The 21,678-nt window shown below is 35.7% G+C and overlaps 1 protein-coding gene across 4 annotated transcripts in view; it reads right to left on the bottom strand.

The window, feature by feature from the left end:
• KIF20B (kinesin family member 20B) overlaps window positions 1-21,678 on the bottom strand; it is a 91,569-nt gene that overhangs the window by 17,744 nt on the left and 52,147 nt on the right. For all 4 annotated transcript variants that reach the window (XR_002771741.1, XM_003783691.3, XM_012801317.2 and 1 more), the window contains exons 22-27: window positions 16,881-17,000; window positions 15,352-15,412; window positions 8,903-9,028; window positions 7,848-7,975; window positions 4,957-5,112; window positions 1,034-1,210 (exon numbers count right to left, since the gene is read on the bottom strand). Coding sequence is in view for 3 of the 4 variants with exons in the window: in XM_003783691.3 (XP_003783739.1) it covers window positions 1,034-1,210; window positions 4,957-5,112; window positions 7,848-7,975; window positions 8,903-9,028; window positions 15,352-15,412; window positions 16,881-17,000 (768 nt within the window). In the remaining variant the exon portion in view is untranslated. The remainder of the gene's footprint in view (window positions 1-1,033; window positions 1,211-4,956; window positions 5,113-7,847; window positions 7,976-8,902; window positions 9,029-15,351; window positions 15,413-16,880; window positions 17,001-21,678) is intronic.

Below are 21,678 nucleotides of genomic sequence, written 5' to 3'. Positions count from 1 at the left end.
GTCATTGTTGTTTGGCGGGCCCGGGCTGGATTCGAACCCGCCACCTTAGGTGTATGTGGCTGGCGCCTTAGCCACTTGAGCCACAGGCACTGGGCCCATGTAGTCTCTTAATGTCACACACACACACACACACACACACACACATTCTTCCTCTTGTCTGAAAGCTCTAGAGCAGCAAATTTTTAAGTATAGATAATTTATCCCAGAAAGACTAGTTTCAGATGCACCTGAATTCAATCTACTGGGAAGCAGCAATCTGTGAAAGGCAATCCTGTCTTCATTTAGGATTTCCAATCCTAAATTATTATTACAAAAATACTATTTATTGGCTCAGTGCCTATAGATCAAGCAGCAGGGGTGCCAGCCACATACACTGGAGCTGGTGGGTTCAAATCCAGCCTGAGCCTGCCAAAGAACAATAACAACTACAACCAAAAAACAGCTGGGTGTTGTGGTGGGTGCCTGTAGTCCCAGCTACTTGGGAAGCTGAGGCAAGAGAATCACTAAGCCCAAGAGTTTGCGATTACTGTGAGCTGTGACACCACGGCCCTCTACCTAGGGCAACAGGTTGGGACTCTGTCTCAAAAAAAGAAAATAATATTTATTGACTGCTAAATAAATGACTCATGATGTGGCCCTGCCATGGGGCTTGCTTTCAAAATAGTTTGTATCTTTATACAATAAACTTAAGGGTGGGTCCAAGAATTCAAATACAACTAAGAGTTCATGCTGCATCACATTTCTACATTTTAAAGGTAAATTAGGGACTAAATCATAAACTGTTGATTTTCTAGTTAATCTACTTGGGAGATATAACCAACATATTGAAGAAAGTTTTACATCTGAGTCACTGACAAGTCAATCATAATGATAAGCTCTGAAAGTTCAAAACTCATGAGAAATATCCAAATTTTTTTCAAACTCTGATTCTTCTTAGTCTACCGAGACTTACTTTTTTATTCTTCAATTAAAAAATTTTGGAAAATCTCTATATTCAATTAAAATGGCATAGAAAGAACAAGATTCTACTGACTGTTTCAGAAGGCTCTGATGTGATCTTTTTTAACTGTTCAATTTCTTTATCTTTCTGGGTGTTCCTGGAGATCAGTGCTTTCATTTGTATTTCCAAAGCCTCAACCAACTGATCTCGTTCTTCTCGCCACTTTTGAAGGTCACTATCTTTATTTGCCAGCTGTTTTGTAAGTATTTCCTAACCAGGAAATAAATAAAATATTATCAACTTTCAAACATGAATCCAAAAATTTTTTAAATTTTTTTATCATACCTAACACCATGAATACATATGAACAAAACAGTGTCACAAATTATATCAAGTATAAATAAAATACTTATAAAACAAAATACATAGTACCATTTTATATATTAAATATACATTAAATGTCCACAGGCTGTATTTGTCCCTATACCACCTCATTCCCAAAATCAGCTCATTGGTAACCTCTTTCAATAAACAATTACAGCTATTGCTTTTAAATTCATACCAGTATTTCTACCAATACTGAGGGAAATAAGAGGTTAAAATTATAGTAAAACAAATGATAATCCTAATAGCAACAAACAATAGGAAAAATAATTTACAGTAGAGTCAATTATCATGAAATACTTAGTGGAAAATTAAAGAAAATATGTGCAAAATCTAAACATGAAAAACAACAAAACACAGCTGACAGAGATTAAAGAAGACATAAATAAACAGAGAGATAATTTGGGTTCAAGGATGAAAAGCCCCTAATATTGTTAAGATGCCAGTTCTCTCAAATAGATACAGAAAATAAAGGTAACTTTAATCAAAATCTAGGTGCTTGTGCATTGTACAGAAGTGAGGCACAATGTATTCATGTAGTTTCATTTATATAAAATTAAAAAATGGACAAAACTATAGTGTAACACTGACAGAATAACAATGCCACTGGGAAAAAGCAGAAGAAAGGGTTTCTGGGAGTGTTGGCAAAGCTCTGTTTCTTGAGATGCTTATTAGCTAAGCAGGTGATGGTTTTACAATAAGTAACTCACTAAACTATGTTTTGTTTAATTTCTGTGTTATATGTTACAATTTTAAAAAGCTTCCAAAATCAAAAGTGTGTTTCTTAAATATAGCAGACACATATACAACTTAAGTATGATTATAAAGAAACATATAGGAGAAAACAGCAAGCTAGCTTTCCCTGGTATTAAAATCTCAAAATGGATTTACTTTCTAGCATTGCTGCCAGAGAGGTCACTAACTAGGAAAAGAAAGTACCCCCCTTCCTAGTTTAGAACCAAGGTGACAGTGACATCCTTCACTTTTGCCTCTTACATCTTACTATTGGCCAGGAAAATTTGACAGGCTGTGGTACAGAACAGAAAGCTGGCAGCAACCTTTTCTGTTAAGACAGATGGGTCATCTGAACTCTGCTTAACCTAACACTTCCTGGAAGTTCCTCCAGTCACATGGAGTTAGCACATAAAATAAAACCTACTACCATCTTGGGGGCTGTGGTAATTATAATGATCAGTCTTACAGGATTTGGTATATGACTCCCCCTTCCCCTCCAAAAAGCCAAGACTATAGGGAAACATGACAACAAATATAACATAGTATCCAGGATAGATCCTGGGCCCCAGAAAAGACATTAGTGGGAAAGTTGATGAAATTCTCATAAAGTCCAAAATTCAGCTAACAGTCTTATAATACTATTTAATTGGTTGTGATCATTGTACTGCTATTGTATAAAATGCTAACATCAGAAGTTTGGTGACAGACATACAAGAGTTCTCTGTACTAGTTTTGTAACATTTCTGTAAATAAAATGAATTCAAAATAAAAGGTAAATTTGTTTTTAATGGGAGCAAAGGAAATTTACATTATGTCATTTGTCAATTTACAAGTGACATAACGGCAGAATACTCAGTAGTAGAACCTGCCTATCAGAAAGGACAGATATTTCACCCAAGGGCTAAATGTGGCTTCTGGCTTTTCCAAGACTACATGAAGTGCACAATTAAATGCCACCTGCCCACTGATACATCATTGGTAGACTTAAGCACTCCTGCCCTCCTGTTATTCTCTAGCTATGTCCTCCTGCCCAGGGACATGGCCAGTATACTGCTCTGTGCTGACTTTCACTTTAGTCAAGTATCCAAACAAAAACATCTACAAAGGCAGTAGATGCTCCTCAGCATCTCATATAATTATAGGTAAAGTGATCATTGTTTTTCTGCAAGACAGAACATCTACTTTATCTGATGGGGAAAAAAATTAGTATGTTAAAGGAAAAGAGAATGATGTTTGGAGTAGAATATATGCATGGCCTGGAGTTTAGTAAGTTAAACTAGAAAGTTTAGTCCACAAAAGCACATTAATTGGACAACTTTGTCCAATATTCAATGATTCAATGTTAAAAGCAGCTTTAAAGCGGGTGGGGGGGGGCAGTGAGGAAACAATCCTTAACTTACTGAAAATCAACTCTCCAATATTTATAGGAAAATTTAGCAGTTTTCAAAATCCATCTTTAAAAACCGCTAGTGCCGGCCTGGCACCTGTAGCTCAGCAGTTTGGGTACCAGCCACATACACTGGAGTTGGTGTGTTCGAATCCAGCCCAGGCCTGCCAAACAACAAGGACAACTACAACCAAAAAATAACCAGGCATTGTGGCAGGTGCCTGTAGTAGGTTGGTGCAAACTGTGACACCACGGCACTACCCAGGGTGACAACTTGAGACTCTGTCTTAAAAAAAAGAGAAAATAATTGCAGCGCCATCAAATGATAATGTGATATTGCCAAGGTACATAGAGACCTGTTTTTTCATTTAAAACCAGTGTTTATTTGCTGCTCAATAGTTTTCCTACGATGAAGGAGGACTTTCTTCTGATGGGCAACACTGCATGTCAAACAGACTAAGTATCAATTAAATAGGAGAAAAGGGCTGGGTATGGTATCTCACACCTGTAATCCCAGCACTCTGGGAGGCCAAGACAAGAGGATTACTTGAGGCTAGGAGTTTGAGGCCAGCAGGGGCAGTAGGCCCTACAAAAAGTAAAAACATTAGCTTTGTGTGGTGCCTCACACCTGTAGTCCCAGCTCCTTGGGAGGCTGAGGCAGAAGGAATTGCTTGAGCCCATGAGTTTGAAGTTGCAGTGAATTATGACACTACTGCACTCTAGCCTGGGTAAAAGAGCAATTCCCCGGTTCGTTTGTTCATTCATAAATAAATAAATAAGAGAGGGAAAAAACAGGCTAAGGCAGAATCATTACAAAAGTTGCAGCTAGTCAATGTAAAACTGAACACCATTTCTACTATATAGATATAGTCTTCTAGAAACCACTTAGTTGACTCTAACAAAAAGACTGATACATTTGGCTTATGAGGTAAAATGCATACATCATGTAAAATCTACAGTTCAAAATACAAAAAATTTAAAAATAAAAGCAGGGAAAACTCTGCAGTAGTCAAAAGGAAGAGATTTTTTTAAGTTTAGTATCTATTCTACTCCAAACATCATTCTCTTTTCCTTTAACATACGATTTTTTTTCCCCATCAGATAAAGTAGATGTTCTGTCTTGCAGAAAAACAATGATCACTTTACCTATAATTATATAAGATGCTGAGGAGCATCTACTGCCTTTGTAGATATTTTTGTTTGGATACTTGACTAAAGTGAAAGTCAGCACAGAGCAGTATACTGGCCAGGTCTCTGGGCAGGAGGACATAGCTAGAGATAGCAAGAGGCAATTAGGCATTTTTCAAACATGCTAAATAGACTGAAAGAAATTAAAACAAGAATATAAGTGATTATCAAGATAAATTGGGGCAGAAAAGTTATCTTACAAATAGACAACCTACTTTCAAAAAACAAAACAGGCAACTATGTGGAGACTGCTAGAAATCCCAGAAATCAATTTAACAAATCAAGAAAAGAAAACGAAATATATCAAAGATATAATTGTTACCATTTCCTTCTGTTGCTTTACGCAACGCTCCCTGTCTTCAGCATATTTTTTCATGTCTCTGTTTCGCAGATTTTCTGCTTCTTTTGCTTGAGTGATAAGCATCATTTTTTCTTCTAACCATTTCTTTCTTTCAGCTTTATACTTTTGTTCAGACTCCTATATGTATATATGGTACAAGTTAATTACTACATTCCTAAAAAATAGTCACTAAATCTGTTATTAATTTTACAACTTTTTCATATAATCCATCACTTTTTATCTTTTGAAAACTTTAAGTATGTTTTTCTTTAAAAAATGAAAAGGGCCAGGCATGATGTCATACCTGCAACCCTAGAACTCTGGGAGACTGAGGCAGGTAGACTGCCTGAGCTCAAGGGTTCAAGACCAGCCTGAGCAAAAGCAAGACCCCCCCCCCCACGATCTAAAAATAGGTGAGCATTGTGGCAGGTGCCTGTAGTCCCAGCTACTTGAGAGGCTGAGGCAAGAGAATTATTTGAGCCCAAGAGTTTGAGGATACTATGAGCTGTAACGCCACAGCACTCTACCGAGGGCAAAAAAGTAAGATTCTGTCTCCAAAAACTAAAATATAAAATAAAATTAAATAAATAAAAAATGACAATATGTGGCTCGGCACCTGTAGCTCAAGTGGCAAGCGTTCCAGCCACATACACCGGAGCTAGCGGATTCAAACCCAGCCTGGGCCTGCCAAACAACAGTGACAATTACAACAACAACAAAAAAGGCTAGGCATTGTGGCGGGCACCTGTAGTCCTAGCTACTTGGGAGGCTGAGGCAAGAGAATCACTTAAGCACAAGATTTGGGGGTTGCTGTGAGCTGTGACACCACAGCACTCTACCTAGGGCGATAGCTTGAGACTCTGTCTCAAAAAAAAGATAATATCAGAATTTATTTCAGACTGTAAGAAGAAACATTAACTGGTTTACCTTCCTAAACAGTATTTTTTATATAAACTCTATTTTGCTACAATACCTTATTAAGTACTTTTATCAATGAGCTTTAGAAAGAGTTAAAATATCTCAAGTATTCTTCAATGGTAGGAAAATACAAAGAAAGATTTGGCTTGAAGTGGTCATTTCTAATTGAATGGTTCCAAAAGTAACCATAAAAGTATTTGGCTACACAAGGTGCCAAATAATGAATAACTTGTGCAACAGGACATTCATTAATGGAACATTCAGGCCAATTAGACAGGGAATATATAATTGATCAACAATTTTCAAAACGGGTCCACGAATGCTTTGAGTTCAGAGGCATCTAATTTTATATGTTCAAAATCCAAGTAAAAGTTCATTTGAAACAAAAACAGTAATACCACTTTAAAAATTTCTAAAACTGGCTCGGCGCCTGTGGCTCAAGTGGCTAAGGCATCAGCCACATACAACTAAGGAGGTGGGTTTGAATCCAGCCCGGGCCCGCCAAACAACAATGATGGCTACAACCAAAAAAAAATGGCCAGGCATTGTGGTGGGCACCTGTGGTCCCAGCAACATGGAAGGCAGAGGCAGGAGACTCGCTTGAGCCCAGGAGTTGGAGGTTGGTGTGAGCTGTGATGCCACAGCACTCTACCCAGGGGGATAGCTTGAGACTCTGTCTCAAAAAAAAAAAAAAAAATTTCTAAAACTACTGTACTGGATAAACTATGGCAGTCCATTTCAAAGCTTGTAACCTACGATAATGTGATTACAACATAATAGAACAACACACAACACACCAGGACTTGTTAATGTGAACATTACCAATATGGTTGCGATATTGGTTTTCATAGTTAATGAAGTATTTATGCTAGTGGTTTTTTAATTTTTACAAATGGAAAAAGGTAAATTCTAGAATATATAATTAACTATTACAAAGGGAAATTAATATTTTTGTATTTGTTTTCAGTATCTGATTATAGCCTGAATTTAAGAAAATAATTAGATGAAGCCAAATTTCCAAAATCATTATTATGTTTCCTTCAGTCCCAAGCCACAATTATGAATGCCACTTCTGATAAAATGTACAAAATTTTAAATAGTACCTGGAAAATCTCATGAAAAAATGAATCCCCCATACGTTATATTCTACCCAAAGTATATTAAAGCTGAACAAAGAAAAAATATGTAAATGCAAAACAGAATATATAATCTATACAATATGGTTTCATGTGTACTGCAGTGTTCCAGTAATAGAATATATAATTCTACTCCAATTGAATAATTAAACTTTGAACAGATTATTTTATGTACCGTTATCAAAATAAGGCTCCTGACAATCATCTTCTCCCCTATAGCATTTGATGAGTAAAAAGTTTAAGGAGTAGAAAAATGGGTACAAAGACATTAGAAGTGGGGATTTAAGAATTAAATAAATATGGATTGGGTGTGATAGCCCACACCTATAATCCTAGCACTCTGGGAGGCTGAGGCAGATGGATTGCTTGAGCTCATGAGTTTGAGACCAGCCTGAGCAAGAGTGAGGCCCCATCTCTACTAAAAATGAAAAGAGGATTGCTTGAGCCCAAGAGTTTGAGGGTGCTATAAGCTATGACTCCACTGCACTCTATCAAAGGCAACAAAGTGAGACCCTGTCTCACACACACCAAAAAAAAAAAAAGCAATTAAATATATAAAATATGATATTGAGGACCCAATCACTGCATTTTCATTGGCACTAGATAAGAGTTTGTAATTTCCTCCCCATGTCATTTTGATGGGCACTGAAAAACTATATCTACATGTTAAAGTTTCTCAGGTATTATTTCAGTCATATCTAAAACAAAATATAAAATACTAAATTCTCCTTTCATTAGAACTATAATGAAGCTTTACGCGGACAGACAGATACATACATACATACATAGAAACAAAGACATATATAGATACAATCATACCTGTAACTCATCTTGAAGATTACTGAGTTTTTCACTAAGTACATCAGTGTTATCCTCAAGTTCTTTATTTGACCTTTGGTGACTTTTGATTTCCAGATCTTTACATTTTGCCTTCCATTCTTCCAATTCTGATTTGAAGACATAAAATTATTTTTAAAAACATATGCAAAAGTTAGACCATGTAGACATGTATGTGACAGGAGATACAGATACAAATCAGAAGACCATAATGGAACCAGCTAAACATCTAAGAGTTCTTACCAAATTCTTAGTGAAGAAGGACTATAAGACTCTGTGAAAAAAAACTATAACATATCCCTAAAAGTGGCCAGAAAAGTATGAATTGACATGCACTCCTCCTTCTCTTCCTCTTCATCATCACCACCAGTAAAATTTCAACCATCAAAATAGTTTCAGGGATACAAAGTGCTCTTATGCTTATCATCTCATCTGATCTTCCTAACAATAATCTGCAGTATTATACATGGCATTATCATTAGCCAGATGCTACAAATGAGGAAAATTAGGTTAAGTCAACCCAAGTATCCTGCTGCCAAGTTTATATACAAAATGGCATAGGTAATTCCTAATTCAAAATTTCTTGTCCTTTCTACAAGTATCACACATGGTTTTCTTATTAGTAAATAAGTATCCTATCTCTCCACATACTGTTAAAAAGCTCTGATGGCATTATGAAGGCAATGACATCAGAGTGTTTATTGATAGAAACATATAAGATAATGCTAAAAGCTTGACAGAGATGAAACTCTACTGAAAGTTTATTCTTAACATCTTTGGAACATTGCAAATTATCTTCCATAACTCTCAATTTATAAGTAATCATTACTCCTTCTTTACTGCATGGAACTTTACTTCCATAAAAGTGTTGTCACAATTAGAAAATGGTAAGTGGTAAGACATTCTAAAAACACACCAAATCCTTTTCTATCATAAATTATTATAAAAACATGCTACTTTAAAAAGAGAAGAAATCTAGCAAAATAAAATCAAAGAGTATGTTTATATTCTGAGAAATTTATCTAATTCTGCTTTACCTGTGGCCAGCCTTTCCACTTCCTCTAATTTAGCCTCGAGCATTTGATCTTGTTCTACCTGAGTTTGTTCTTGTTCTTCCAGTGTCATTCGCATGTCTTCAATTATTTTCTCTTTAACACTTAGATCTAAAAATTTGAAAACATTTAAAAAAAAATCTAGATATCCAATTCTTAAGTCCTTCTAAAGTTAAAATGTATTTTTTATTAACTATAATAGAATACAGGATCCAGATAGGCAGAAACTTTGTCTTAGTCACTGCTGAATGCTCAATGCTTAGAACAGCACTGGATACATGGAGCACATTTCATGTAGATTTGGGGACAGACATGGCAACTCATGCCTGTCATCCTAACACTCTGGGAGGACTGCTTGAGGTCAGGAGTTCAAGACCATCCTGAGAAAGATGTGAGAGCCTGTCTCTACAAAAAAAAAAAAAGAAAGAAAAAGAAAAATTAGCCAGACATGTGGTGTGCTCCTATAGTTCCAGCTACTTGGGGAATTGAGGAAGAAGGATCACTTGAGGAGTTTGAGGTGGCAGTAAGCTGTGATCATACCACTATACTCCAGCCTGGACAACAGAGTGAGAACAAACAAACAAAAAACCAGATATACACAGTGTCCCAAAGGTCACCCATAAAATCACCATACATAGGAAAAAATGGGAAAGTATAGCTAAATATACCTTTATTTACAAAACAGTCTTATGAAATTTTACAAAGAGCTAGCCAACACATAGAGAATATTTTGTAAATTTTTTTTTAATTTTATAACAAATATTTTGTAAGTAAAGGTACAGTTAGCTACAATTTCCCTTTATGTATAGAGACTTCATGTACAACCAGTGGGACACTATGCAGATATAGATACAGATATAGACATAGACCTGATGTATGGAGGGATGCTGGAATGATTACAAAAAGGGAATGAATGGAAAAGGAACCTTTTTAACAATTTCCAATATCATTAAACTATTACTACTAATAAACACAAATGTTAAGATTTAGAAAAAATGTTATTTGGCAAAATACTTATTTTCACTATTAATATTCTCAAACCAAAACTAAAATCTTTACCTCCTAAAACTAAGAGGTCTAATCCCAATATGAATTTTATAAAAAAAACTTGAGTAATTAACCACTTCAAGAAAAAATATTCAAAGTCAGATATTTAGTTCTAGTGTTTTTAAAACAAGCTACTCAGAAATGACTTTTGGAAGGCTACTGCTACTAGCTTAGCCCTTCAAAAATTTCTGCAGTAATGACTTATAAGCAAGCAAGAAACAGATAAACAGGAAAGGTTAGTTTGTTACCTCTAGTGACAGCACATGGCAGCAAAGTTCATTTCAGAGAAGGACTACCAAAACCATTACTGGTATCAGAGGTAACACAGCTACAAATGCACAGCTCAAAGTCAGGCTGCTTTTAGTCACACAGCTACCAAAGATGGCTCCCTCAAAGTGTACATAAAGCAAGTTTAAAAAAACAAAACAAGAAAAAAATTATATGAGCCGTTTTTAATACTTCAGCCCACTGACGTAAGCTGCCAGGAGAGCACTTAAAATAGAATTCCTCCTAGAATTAAAGTCATTTCCTGGTATTATCAGATAAACCTTTCCTATAAGTGTGATCTGCAAGTACTGTCAGATTATACAATTAACTATACCACATATACTGTGCACTTTTTGCCCGAATTTTTGAGGGAGAAATAATAATGTGTATTGTATATAGTACACCGGCACTGTGGCTCTGTGGTACGAGAGCTCAGTGAGCCTCCTGGGGTAGCCATGGTCGCCTGCCTGGGCCTGCCAAGTGCAAGGTGTTCCAGTACAGGAGGATCTAGGATCCACTGGGAGAGGACCCAAGCAGCCTCTGCCAAGCACCATGATGAGGGGTTATGGAAAAGTTGGCTGCATGGAGGGGACTAGGAGCCCCACACAGGTGCCAGGGACTCACCTGGCTGCCTGTGGGCTGTACAGCCTGAGAAGCTCCCACCTTGCCAACCACACTTGTGGCCACCTCAGCCACAGTCCCCACTATGGTGGGGAGGAAGGGGTCCAGGGAGAGAGGAAGGTCAGCTGGAGGAGGGCAATACAATCTACACTTTTACCAGGCGAGTGTTAGCCTACCCCAAATGTGTCTCTCCAGGTAGAGACCCAGCCACTTTCTCAAAGGTGAAATTTTCCTAAAGTTTGGGCAAAAATCACAGGTGTGCATTACATATGGGAGCACATTTTACAAAGCAAAAAGTAATTTTATCCAATGAATTCCCTCCCTCTCACACTCTGTATTTTGATTTCAAACTTACTAGTAGAAAAAAAAAATGACACATTTAGTTACCAATTAAGAAAAGGTCCAGGACACCAATGATAACCTCACTAATAGCTATTTACCTACCATTTGAAAGGTAACAATCTAGAGCAGTAAAAGAAAAGAGAATTATTTTACTAGCCACAGTCTCAATTAATTTACATTTTATTTCAGGAAAGAACCCCCAATATACAACAAATAAAATAGAAAATTAAACAAAGTAATGAAGGCTAAGATAGGTATTTCGTCATACCTGTCTAAAGATATATCTAAAGATAGCTCTGTGGTGTCATAGTGAAATAAATGACTAGCATAAACAAGTACTATATTTTGCCATGTATGCACTTTTTTGCCCAAACTTTTTAAGGGAAAAATAAGCATGTGCATTACACATAAATAGTACTAATTCTGTATCTACATTACATGTTTTTAATTCTTTTATTTATGTGTAGGCATTAAAAGTGTAACTCTAAACACATTATTCTTAGTAAAGCATCACAAGAATAGAGAACATGAATCCTATGTACTCAATTTTGATATGAGGACAATTAATGACCTAATACACAGTAGAGGGTGGAGGAAGGGGAGAGAAGAGGGAGAGAAAATAAGGGAGAAGGGTGGGGAAAAGGAAGAGCAGAGAGAGGGAAGGAGGGAAAGGGTGGGGGTCTCAGTGTGACATACATCTTTTGGGGGCAAGACACAATTATATGAGGGATTTTACCTAACAAATGCAATCAGTGTAACCTGGTTTCTTATACCCTCAATGAATTCCCAACAATAAAAAAAAAAAAAGAAAAAGAGAGAAGTGTAACTCTAGAAAACGGTAACAACATAAAATGCTAAAATTCCTTTATGATTCAAAGAATAAGTACCTAAGTATAAACAAATAAAGTTTATATGATAGTCTCAGTGACTATAGATCAGTGAGTAGGGCGCCAGCCACACAGATAGAAGGCAGAGGGTTTGAGCCCAGCCAGGGCCTGCTGAACAACAGGGACAACTGGAACCCAAAAATGGCTGGGTGTTGTGGCGGGCGCCTGTGATCCCAGCTACTCGGGAAGCTGAGGAGGCTGAGGCAGGAGAATCGCTTTAGCCCAGGAGTTTGAGGTTGCTGTGAGCTGTGACACCACAGCACTCTACCAAGGACGACATAGCGAGACTCTGTCTCAAAAAAAAAAAAAATAAAATTGAATTAAATAATTGAAATGAAAGATTATTTTCCTGAAAGTTCGGGCCAAAAACATAGGTGCCCATTATTCATGGAAGCATCTTACACATGGCAAAAATATAGTACTAATCAAGCACTCAACATGCAGCACTTGCTTACCATCCCCAAGAAAATTAAAAACATGTTTATCTACGAACTTGCATGCAAATGTTCAGGAAAGCCAAAAAGTGGATATAACCTGAATGTCCATTAACTGATGTATAAAAAAATGTGGTACAGGGGTGGCACCTGTGGCTCAAAGGAGTAGGGCAGGGCACTGGCCCCATATGGCGGTGGGTTCAAACCCAGCCCCCAGCCAAAAACTGAACCAAAAAAAAAAAAAAGGTAGTACATCTATACAATGGATTATTGGTTAGCCTTAACAAGTAATAAAGCACTGATACACACAAGATGAATAAAACTTAAAAACCGTATTTCAAGTGAAGAACGACACTTGAAGTGAAACGTCTACAACAGGCAAATTCATAAAGACAGAAAGTAGATTAGTGTCTGCCAGAAGCTGGAGGGAAAGGGTAAATGAGATGAGACTGCTAATGGGTACAGGGCTTCTCTTTTTAAAGTAACAAAAATGTTCTGGAATTAGATAATGGTGACCAATGGTGGTACATTCTTGTGAATAGAATAATAAGCTTCCTTAAACTATGTATTTCTAAAGAGTGAATTTTATGTTGTGTATATTATATCCCCATTTTTTACAAAATAATATTAATGATGGCTAAATAAAAGACATTTAGTATTTTTCTTTTTTTGCAGTTTTTGGCGGGGGCTGGGTTTGAACCCACTACCCCTGGTATATGGGGCCGGCTCCCTACTCCTTTAAGCCACAGGCACTGCCCAGTATTTTTCTTAAATCACCTTTTATAAAAGCTTAGACATTTACTCTTTAAATAGAAATTTAGAAATGAGGGAAAACCTTAAGAGTTGAAAATATAGTTTTACTTTTCTTTTCTTTAAAGAGACAGTCTTGCTATGTTGCCCAGGCTGAAGTGCTATTTGTAGGCACAATCCCATTACTGATCAACATGGAGTTTGACTTGCTCTATTTCTGACCTGAGCTGGTTCATCCCTCTAGGTAACCTTGTAGACCCCACACCAATGCTGAACTTAGTGTGAACATGCGATCTACAGAGACCAGAGAAGTTTCTTTGTTTGTAGAGAAACGTCTCATGCATAACTAAAACTATAAGAGGGAATGAACTCTCAACAAAGAAAATAAAGAGAACAAAGATTTCTTAATCAGGAAAGTTGCTAGAGCAGCTGAGACTCATTCTGAAAGGAAGAAGGTAACTTCAGAATAGATGACAAAAGCTGAGTAATAGAGTTTCAGAAAGAGGGAAGAAGCTACATACTACCTTTGTCTTTAGAAAAATTATACGTCACAAAAAATAAATATTACTTTTTAAAAAACGAGGAAAAAGAGAACGGACAATAAACATCAAAATAGTATAAAAAGCAAAACAGAGATTACAAAAAGCTAATCAATTTGAAATTAGGTTACAAGGTACACAGGTTACAAGTGACTTGGGAACATGGAAAATATGGAAGTCACGGTGGACCTAGGCCACACTTCTCCATATTTGGCAAAGAAAGGAAAAATTAAAATATGATAAAAACTATAAGCATCTTGGTCCAAGAGCAGACGTTTTGAGAAAGACCAAGATCTGCCCAGATTTTCCAATAATAACAAAGGCACCAATATAAAGGAGAACCCTAAAAGACTATGGCAGTGGAAGTGTTTCAGATTGTGTGTGAAAACCCCACACTGTACCCTAAAAGTGCATTAATGTACATAGTTACCATTCAATAAAAAAAAAAAAAAAAAAAGACTATAGGAGTAAGAAATGTTAAAGTGACAAGGCTCTAAGAAAGGCAGAAGAGAAGGCCGGCGTAGTGGCTCATAATCCTAGCACTCTGGGAGGCCAAGTAAGTGGATTTCCTGAGCTCACAGGTTTGAGACCAGCCTGAGCAAGTGTGAGACCCCCAACTCTAAAAAACAGCAGGGCATTGTGGCAGGCGCCTATAGTCCCAGCTACTTGGGAAGTTGAGGCAAGAGGATTACTTCAGCCCAAGAGTTTGAGGTTGCTGTGAGCTATGATGTCATGGCATTCTACCAAGGGTGACAAACTGAGACTCTGTCTCAAAAAAGGAAGAAAATAGGACTATATGCAGAGATGTATTTTCACATACAAGTTATTCATCAAAGTTAACTCCACCAATGTGCAAGTTCATCTAAATTAAGTAAAAATCTGGCAGTCTCACCGCTTCTCTTATTGGCCAAGTACAGATAACACAGATTAGTAAAGAGAGTCTAAAACTTAAGAGTAAAGCAGCCCTAGGTTCAAATCCCAGCTCTATTACTCACATAACTAAGAAGATAGAGGGTTAGTGTGGGAGGAATTAGTTGGTATACTTTTAACAACAGAAATATGCACATATCATCAATAAAAGTAATTTTATAATATTTCAAATAACGAATCAATACAATTTGAGTAAGAAAAGCATAATTTAACAACTCAGATTTAAATCTAAAGTATTAAATGGTTTTAAGAACTTTTAAGAAATATATTACTTTATTTTTAAAATATTTTACTTGAATTGTATTTTTTACACAATTTTTTCCAGATCTATTCCATTCATCTGACCTTTATAACTTTGACTAATTTTATTTTTCAAACATATCGGCCATTACCAAGATATCGATGTTGCTTTAACTAAATATTTTTTACTTTTTCTTTTCCTTAAGAATAAATTTTAAGTTGAAAAATGAGAAGCACTTCTTTTCTCTTGATAAATTTGTATCTTATGTTGCCCTCACTTCGCTTTAAAAATTTCAAAGGAAAATGTTAATCAATTGTTATTGCAACTCCCTATATTGCAGTCATTTTAGTACTAGACGTAGAAATTTATTACTGACCTTTGCACACTTTCTCATACTGCTGCATAGCTTCGTCCACTTTCTGATTACTTAACTGCTCCTACAAAATGAAAGAATATGAATTAGATGCAAATGTAACTTAAATACAGAACAATATTTAATAGTAGGTCTTGAAAACAGGACTCATTTGGCTTGAAATCAGTCTCCTAAAAGTCTATCAGTCTCAAGCTTCCAAGTTCACCTTATAGAAAAAGGCAGGGTGAGAATGGTAGTAAGAAAAAAAAAGTCATCTAAGTTATGACTCAGTTATTTTACTTACTCCACATTGTAGGTAAATGTTTCTCACATACGACAAAAAGCAGAAACAAAAGAAAATGTAGGTCTGCTATATATTTTATGTAGGAGAAAGAAGGAAAATCATAAAAGCTCCCTGTCAGTAACCTCAAAATGCAGAAAAACTAGAGCCCTCCATCCCCTGTACCTACAAAGTAACTGCAAGACTGGAAAAAAAGCAAGGTAATTAAAGAGTCATGATTATTTACAATTTAATAATCATAAATAAATGCTTAATAATTAATTATTATTAAATTACAGGCCTAGAAATCCAACAATTCTAGTTTTAACCTGTTATATAATCCAAACTTCACTCCCTATCTTATCTAACTTCACCATTACTATCTCCTCATTTTATAAATCTTAGAATGAATCATTACAGATCCTGGATATCTCTGAATTCTATTATTGTTGCTTCATCCATTTAGCTAATGTCGTCAACGAAACATAACCATTTATAATGAAGGAATTTTGATTTTCAAGTGTCATTTTAAAAGAGAATTTGTTATAAGAGCTAGACTTTTTTTTTACTATTTTGAAATTTTAGATCTACAAGAGTTGCAAATTTAGTTCTATAACGTCCTGTCAGCGTCCTCAAATGTTAACATATTACATTACCATGATATAATTATCAGAAATTGAGAAATTAACATCAGCATACTATTAATTAACTATAGACTTCACCACCATTCACCAGCTTTTCCACTGCTGTCCTTTTTCTATTCTGGGATCCCATCCAGGACATAACACTGCATTTAGTCAACATGTCTCCTTAGTCTCCTCCAATCCATGATAGTTCCTCAGTCTTTCTTTGCCTTTAATGACCTCGACACTTTACACTGGTCAGGTATTATGTGGAACATCCTCAATTTGGGTTTGTCTCATGTTTTCTCATCAAAAGACTGAGGTTGTGAATGAGGGAACAATATGACATAGTGGATGGGATGTGCCCTTCTCGTCTCATCAAATCAGTAAGTACATAGCATTACTATGACTAATTACTAGTGATGCTGTTCCTGAAAACTTAATCTGCTAGGTTTCTCCACTGTAAAGTTTTCATTTTTTCTTTCCCATACTCTTTGTTAAAATTAAGTCACTATTGACTTATTTAAAGTAATTTATTTTTAGATTCAAGAAAAGATCAAAACACAATATTAAAAATTAATTTATACATATTAGGCACTAAAATATACTAACAGAATGCACTTAAGCCATCTTTAAAAACAAAACTGTACCTTGAGTTGCTGAATGGTTCGCTGTTTCATATCTATTTCCTGAGAACATTGGTTTTTCTTTTTCTCTAGTTCATTAATTTTAACCCTCAGTAGTTTCTCCTGATCACGCATTACAGATACCTAAAAAGTAATGTTTATAAAACAAATTAATTTTTTTAAAAATATAAATTGCTTTTTGTTGTTTAAAATTCATGGCTACTTATTCAAAGATTCATGTCCTTTAAAGCCTGCTAGAAATACCATAGCTTCTTAATTTACTACATGATACAGCTTTAAATTATCAGAAAATGTCTTTTTTTTTTTTTTTTTGAGACGGTCTCAAGCTGTCACCTTGGGTAGAGTGCAGTGATGTCATCACTCACAGCAACCTCCAACTCTTGGGCTCAAGCAATTCTCTTGCCTCAGTTTTTCAATTTTTATTAGAGATGGGGTTCTTGCTTTTCGCTCAGGGTGGTCTTAAAGCCGTGAGCCTAAGCAATCCACTCATCTCAGCTTCCCAGAATGCTAGGATTACAGGTGTGAGCCACAGAGCCTGGCCTAGAAAATGTCTTAATACTCTAATGGTGAATGCATAATAAGTGCTCATTTTCTTCTTACATTATTTTAAGAATCTCAAACTCTCTAAGTCCTCTCAATAAAGATCCACTGTGACACCTGCATGTATTAGCAAAGTAATTGCCATAAACAAAATTAAGAGATCCTATGAGTGCAAAATGTGGGCTCAAATTTTCAAAAATCATTTAGTAATATAATCTAGTAATATACTTTAAAAGCTAACAGTGACACATAGGGAATGAAAAATTGAACAATTATAACATCAAGTTACCCATGCAAGTAAAGGTCAATTGATTTTTGGCATTACTGGTTACTAAATTCAATAAACTTAGACAAATCAAAGGCATTATAGATTAATATTACAAATCCAAATCCTCACTTTAAAAAAAGGCAATCTATATACATCTTTATACCAGTTGCCATCATACCAACCCTCTTTGGCACCATTCAATGTGCCTTATCAAGATTTCCAGGGGGAAATCATCCAACTAGCAAGAGTATGTTCTCTTCTATTGCTTTGCGGAAGTTTACTGCCACAATCCCATTTTTACACCCCCAAGAAATCTCAAAATCTAAAAGAAGTTGAAAGACATTCCTCCTTCCCCCTATAAAAAGCATGGAAAAGCCATAATACAAAGTCTTTCAGAGTGGTGTGGTTTTAGGGATTCTTACATTCTGGTGAAGGCTCTTTAAAATAAGAGTTATCTGAACACAAGCACTGTAATACAGTGACAATCAATCTGATAACTGACAGCTTAGTTATACTAAGTGACTACTAGGCAAGTAGCATACACAGCACAGCTATGCTGGAAAAGGGAGGATTCCCATCTCAAGTAGGACAGGGCAGGGTGGCAGGCTACTCAGAATGGCCCACAATTTAAAATTTATGAATTATGTATTTCTCAAATTTTCACTTTAATATTTTCAGAGCACCTGGGAGTTGACCTGGGGAAACTGAGGGGAAGTAAAACTGCAGATAAGGGGAGACTACTGTATCTCCCAGCCCAATGTCTATTTCCTTATTCATGAAATCTAAATTGAAAACAGTACAAAATTACATGAAAATTAAATGATATATGTCAACTCAGAATAGTAACTGGCCCAGATTAAGTTGCTATATTTATTATTACTAGTAGTAGTATTGGCACTACACATTATTTGAGAAACAAAAAAGTCTTAATATCCATTACACACATTACAGTAATATTAGTCATCTACATAGTAAAACATTGCTTAAAAAGAGATACCTCTATCAATAGTGATATGAAGACTTAGAAATATAATAAATTAAAAAGCAATACTAATGGGAAGCTCAGTGAGTAGGGCTACCCTCAGTGAGTAGGTGGGTTCAGACTCAGCCTCAGTCAAACTGTGACAAAAAAAATAGCTGGGTGTTGTGGCGGGCACCTGTGGTCCCAGCTACTCGGAAGGCTGAGGCAAAAGAATCGCCTAAGCCCAAGAGCTGGAGGTTGCCATGAGCTGTGACACCACAGCAGTCTACAGAGGGCAGCAAAGTGAGACTTTGTCTCTTAAAAAAAAAAAGCAATACTAATAGTTGATCCTTTTTATTAAAATTATACAAGTATATATAGTAGCTGTTGACATACATATTATTTTGTAAAATGTATATTAAAAGGTCTAGAACAACACTGATAATACTGTCAAAACTAGTCATATTTTAAAATGAGAAAAATCAGAGTGGGCATGGTGGCTCATGTCTGTAATCCTAGGACTTTGGGAGTCCAAGGCATGTGGATTACTTAAGCTCAGGAGTTCAAGACCAGCCTGAGCAAAAGTAAGAACCCATCTCTACTAAAAATAGAGAAACTAGCTGTGCATAGTGGCAGACACCTGTAGTATCAGCTACTTAGGAGGCTAAGGCAAGAGTTTGAGATTGCTGTGAGCTATGAAGCCACAGCACTCTATCCAGGGTTATAGAGTGAGACTCTGTCTCTAAAAAAAACAAAACAAAACAAATGAGATTGTCATTTATTTCAAATGCTTGCTAATAATATATCAGAAGAAAAAAAATTTGAACTGGACAAAGAAGGTATTTTGTAAAGAACTAAGAACTGGGGGCTACACAAACAAAAGTCAATTAAATCATGCTTAAAAATGTTTATTGACAACCATGGTGCTCAGAAATATTATCTTAAGCCAGAAAGTTCTATACTCCAACAATTGTCATTAAGGAATCATTTCAGAAATAAACAACCTATATTAAGATAATCTAAAATTAAAAGTACTATTTTTAAAAACAGATCAGACATGATTAAGGAATGGTACATTCCCCTATTCTGTAGCAAAGTCAAGAGAAATCGACTAGATTTCAGAATCAGTTGGCACAGGCCCAGCTCATACTTGATCTAACAGAAATGAAGAATGCATAAAGGCTCTCTCTATATATACATCCTGATGCTTATTTCCTTATCTTAGTTAAGAATACTATAAAGAATAAGTGGAATGATAACAGGAATATAAATCCAAAGTTCCCTCTGGACTATTTAGCTAAGTGAAAAGACTATAGCAAATAAGGAATACAGAATTAAGGATGAATTACCAGGATTACAGTTTATATTTGGGGGTATTTAATCTATATACCTGTCATTTGCCAAGGATTTACAAAACTTTCAGGCTTGCATACTACCTATAGAAGCTCTTGATCCTGGGTTTTTAAAACCTGAATCTCTGGCTCGGCACCTGTGGCTCAAGTGGCTAAGGCACCAGCCACATACACCTAAGGTGACAGGTTTGAATCCAGCCCAGGCCTGCCAAACAACAATGACGGCTGCAACCAAAAAATAGCCAAGCGTTGTGGCGGGCGCCTGTGGTCCCAGCTACTTGGGAGGCTGAGGCAGGAGACTCACTTGAGCCCAGGAGTTGGAGTTTGCTGTGAGCTGTGACGTCAGAGCACTCTACCCACGGGGACAGCTTGAGGCTCTGTCTCAAAAAAAAAAAAAAACCCTAAATCTCATTGGGAATTTATTTTACAAGCTCAGAATCTAAACTAAACTCAAAGGTAAGCAATTAATACTGAATGAAGGTGGAAACAAAAATTTACATGCCTTGAAGCAAGGACTTCAAGTCCTCTGAGTGACAAGTTAAGTGTTTTTTCAAATTATGCCACTCAGACTTTAACTTGCTTATTTACTAAATATGTTCCAGTTGCCTTATAGTTGAGATCATTACTATTTCTAATCTAATCTATCTTTGAAATAGTCATAAACTTTGAATATAACTATCAGAAACAACATGGATTTCGCATTTTACTTATGGTGGCATTGTTTGTAGTTTTCTTCCACCAACGAAAAACTTTATTATATTTTCCTTATTATGAATAAACATTCACTATATTACTAAATGCAACAAAAAGTTTTGAAAATTGCTTATAATCAAAATATTCCTATTTATTTCACTAATTTTTAATCTATATTATGCTATATTACTGTGGCAATTTTCTTACATTAAACATGACAAATTATTCTAGAACTTTGATTTTAAGTAGCTTAGAAGAAACAAACCAATCCTGTTGAAAACACAAAAAATGCTGGATAATTTTTTTGTTTTCTTAATGCACTGAGGAACTAGCAAAAAAGTAGCACGGAGATGACAAAAAGTAAGTAAAAAAAAAATCTTCACTATAAGTGAAGCACTGATTGATTCTGGCTTTTGGATGAGGATATTTGCAGAATGAGTTTCAAAAGAATAGTTAAAAAAGAACCATTTAAAACTTCTATTGTCACTGAATAAAGACAATATAGCACACATACATAATAGCCATAAAAATAGAATAAAATCATGTCTATTGGAGCAACATGGATTATCTTAAGTGAAATAACTCAAGACACAGAAAGAAAAATACTGTGTCATCTCACATAAAACAAGTGAGAACTAAAGTGACATGTATCCATGGAAATAGAGTATGGAATGATAGACACTGGAAACTCAGAAGAGTGGGAGGTAAAAATTAGATGAGAAATTACTCAATGGATACAATGTATATTACTCCAGTGATGGATATACTAAAAGCCTTGCCTTCATCACTATTCGATATATCAATGTAACAAATTTACATTTGTACCCCATAAATGTATACCAATAAAAAACTCCTATTATTAAAAAACAGGAGAACTAAAAGATATCTGAACCATGTTTAACTGACAAAGAATTAAAAACAATAAAAATAACTATATACTAACATTTAAAACTATATACTAACATTTTTTTAACATTTAAAAAAAAA

The sequence above is a fragment of the Otolemur garnettii genome, unplaced genomic scaffold (genome assembly GCF_000181295.1).
Source record: "Otolemur garnettii isolate 467f Iridium unplaced genomic scaffold, OtoGar3 scaffold00008, whole genome shotgun sequence".
Lineage (NCBI taxonomy): Eukaryota > Metazoa > Chordata > Mammalia > Primates > Galagidae > Otolemur > Otolemur garnettii.
This window is presented reverse-complemented; position numbering and strand designations above follow the sequence as displayed.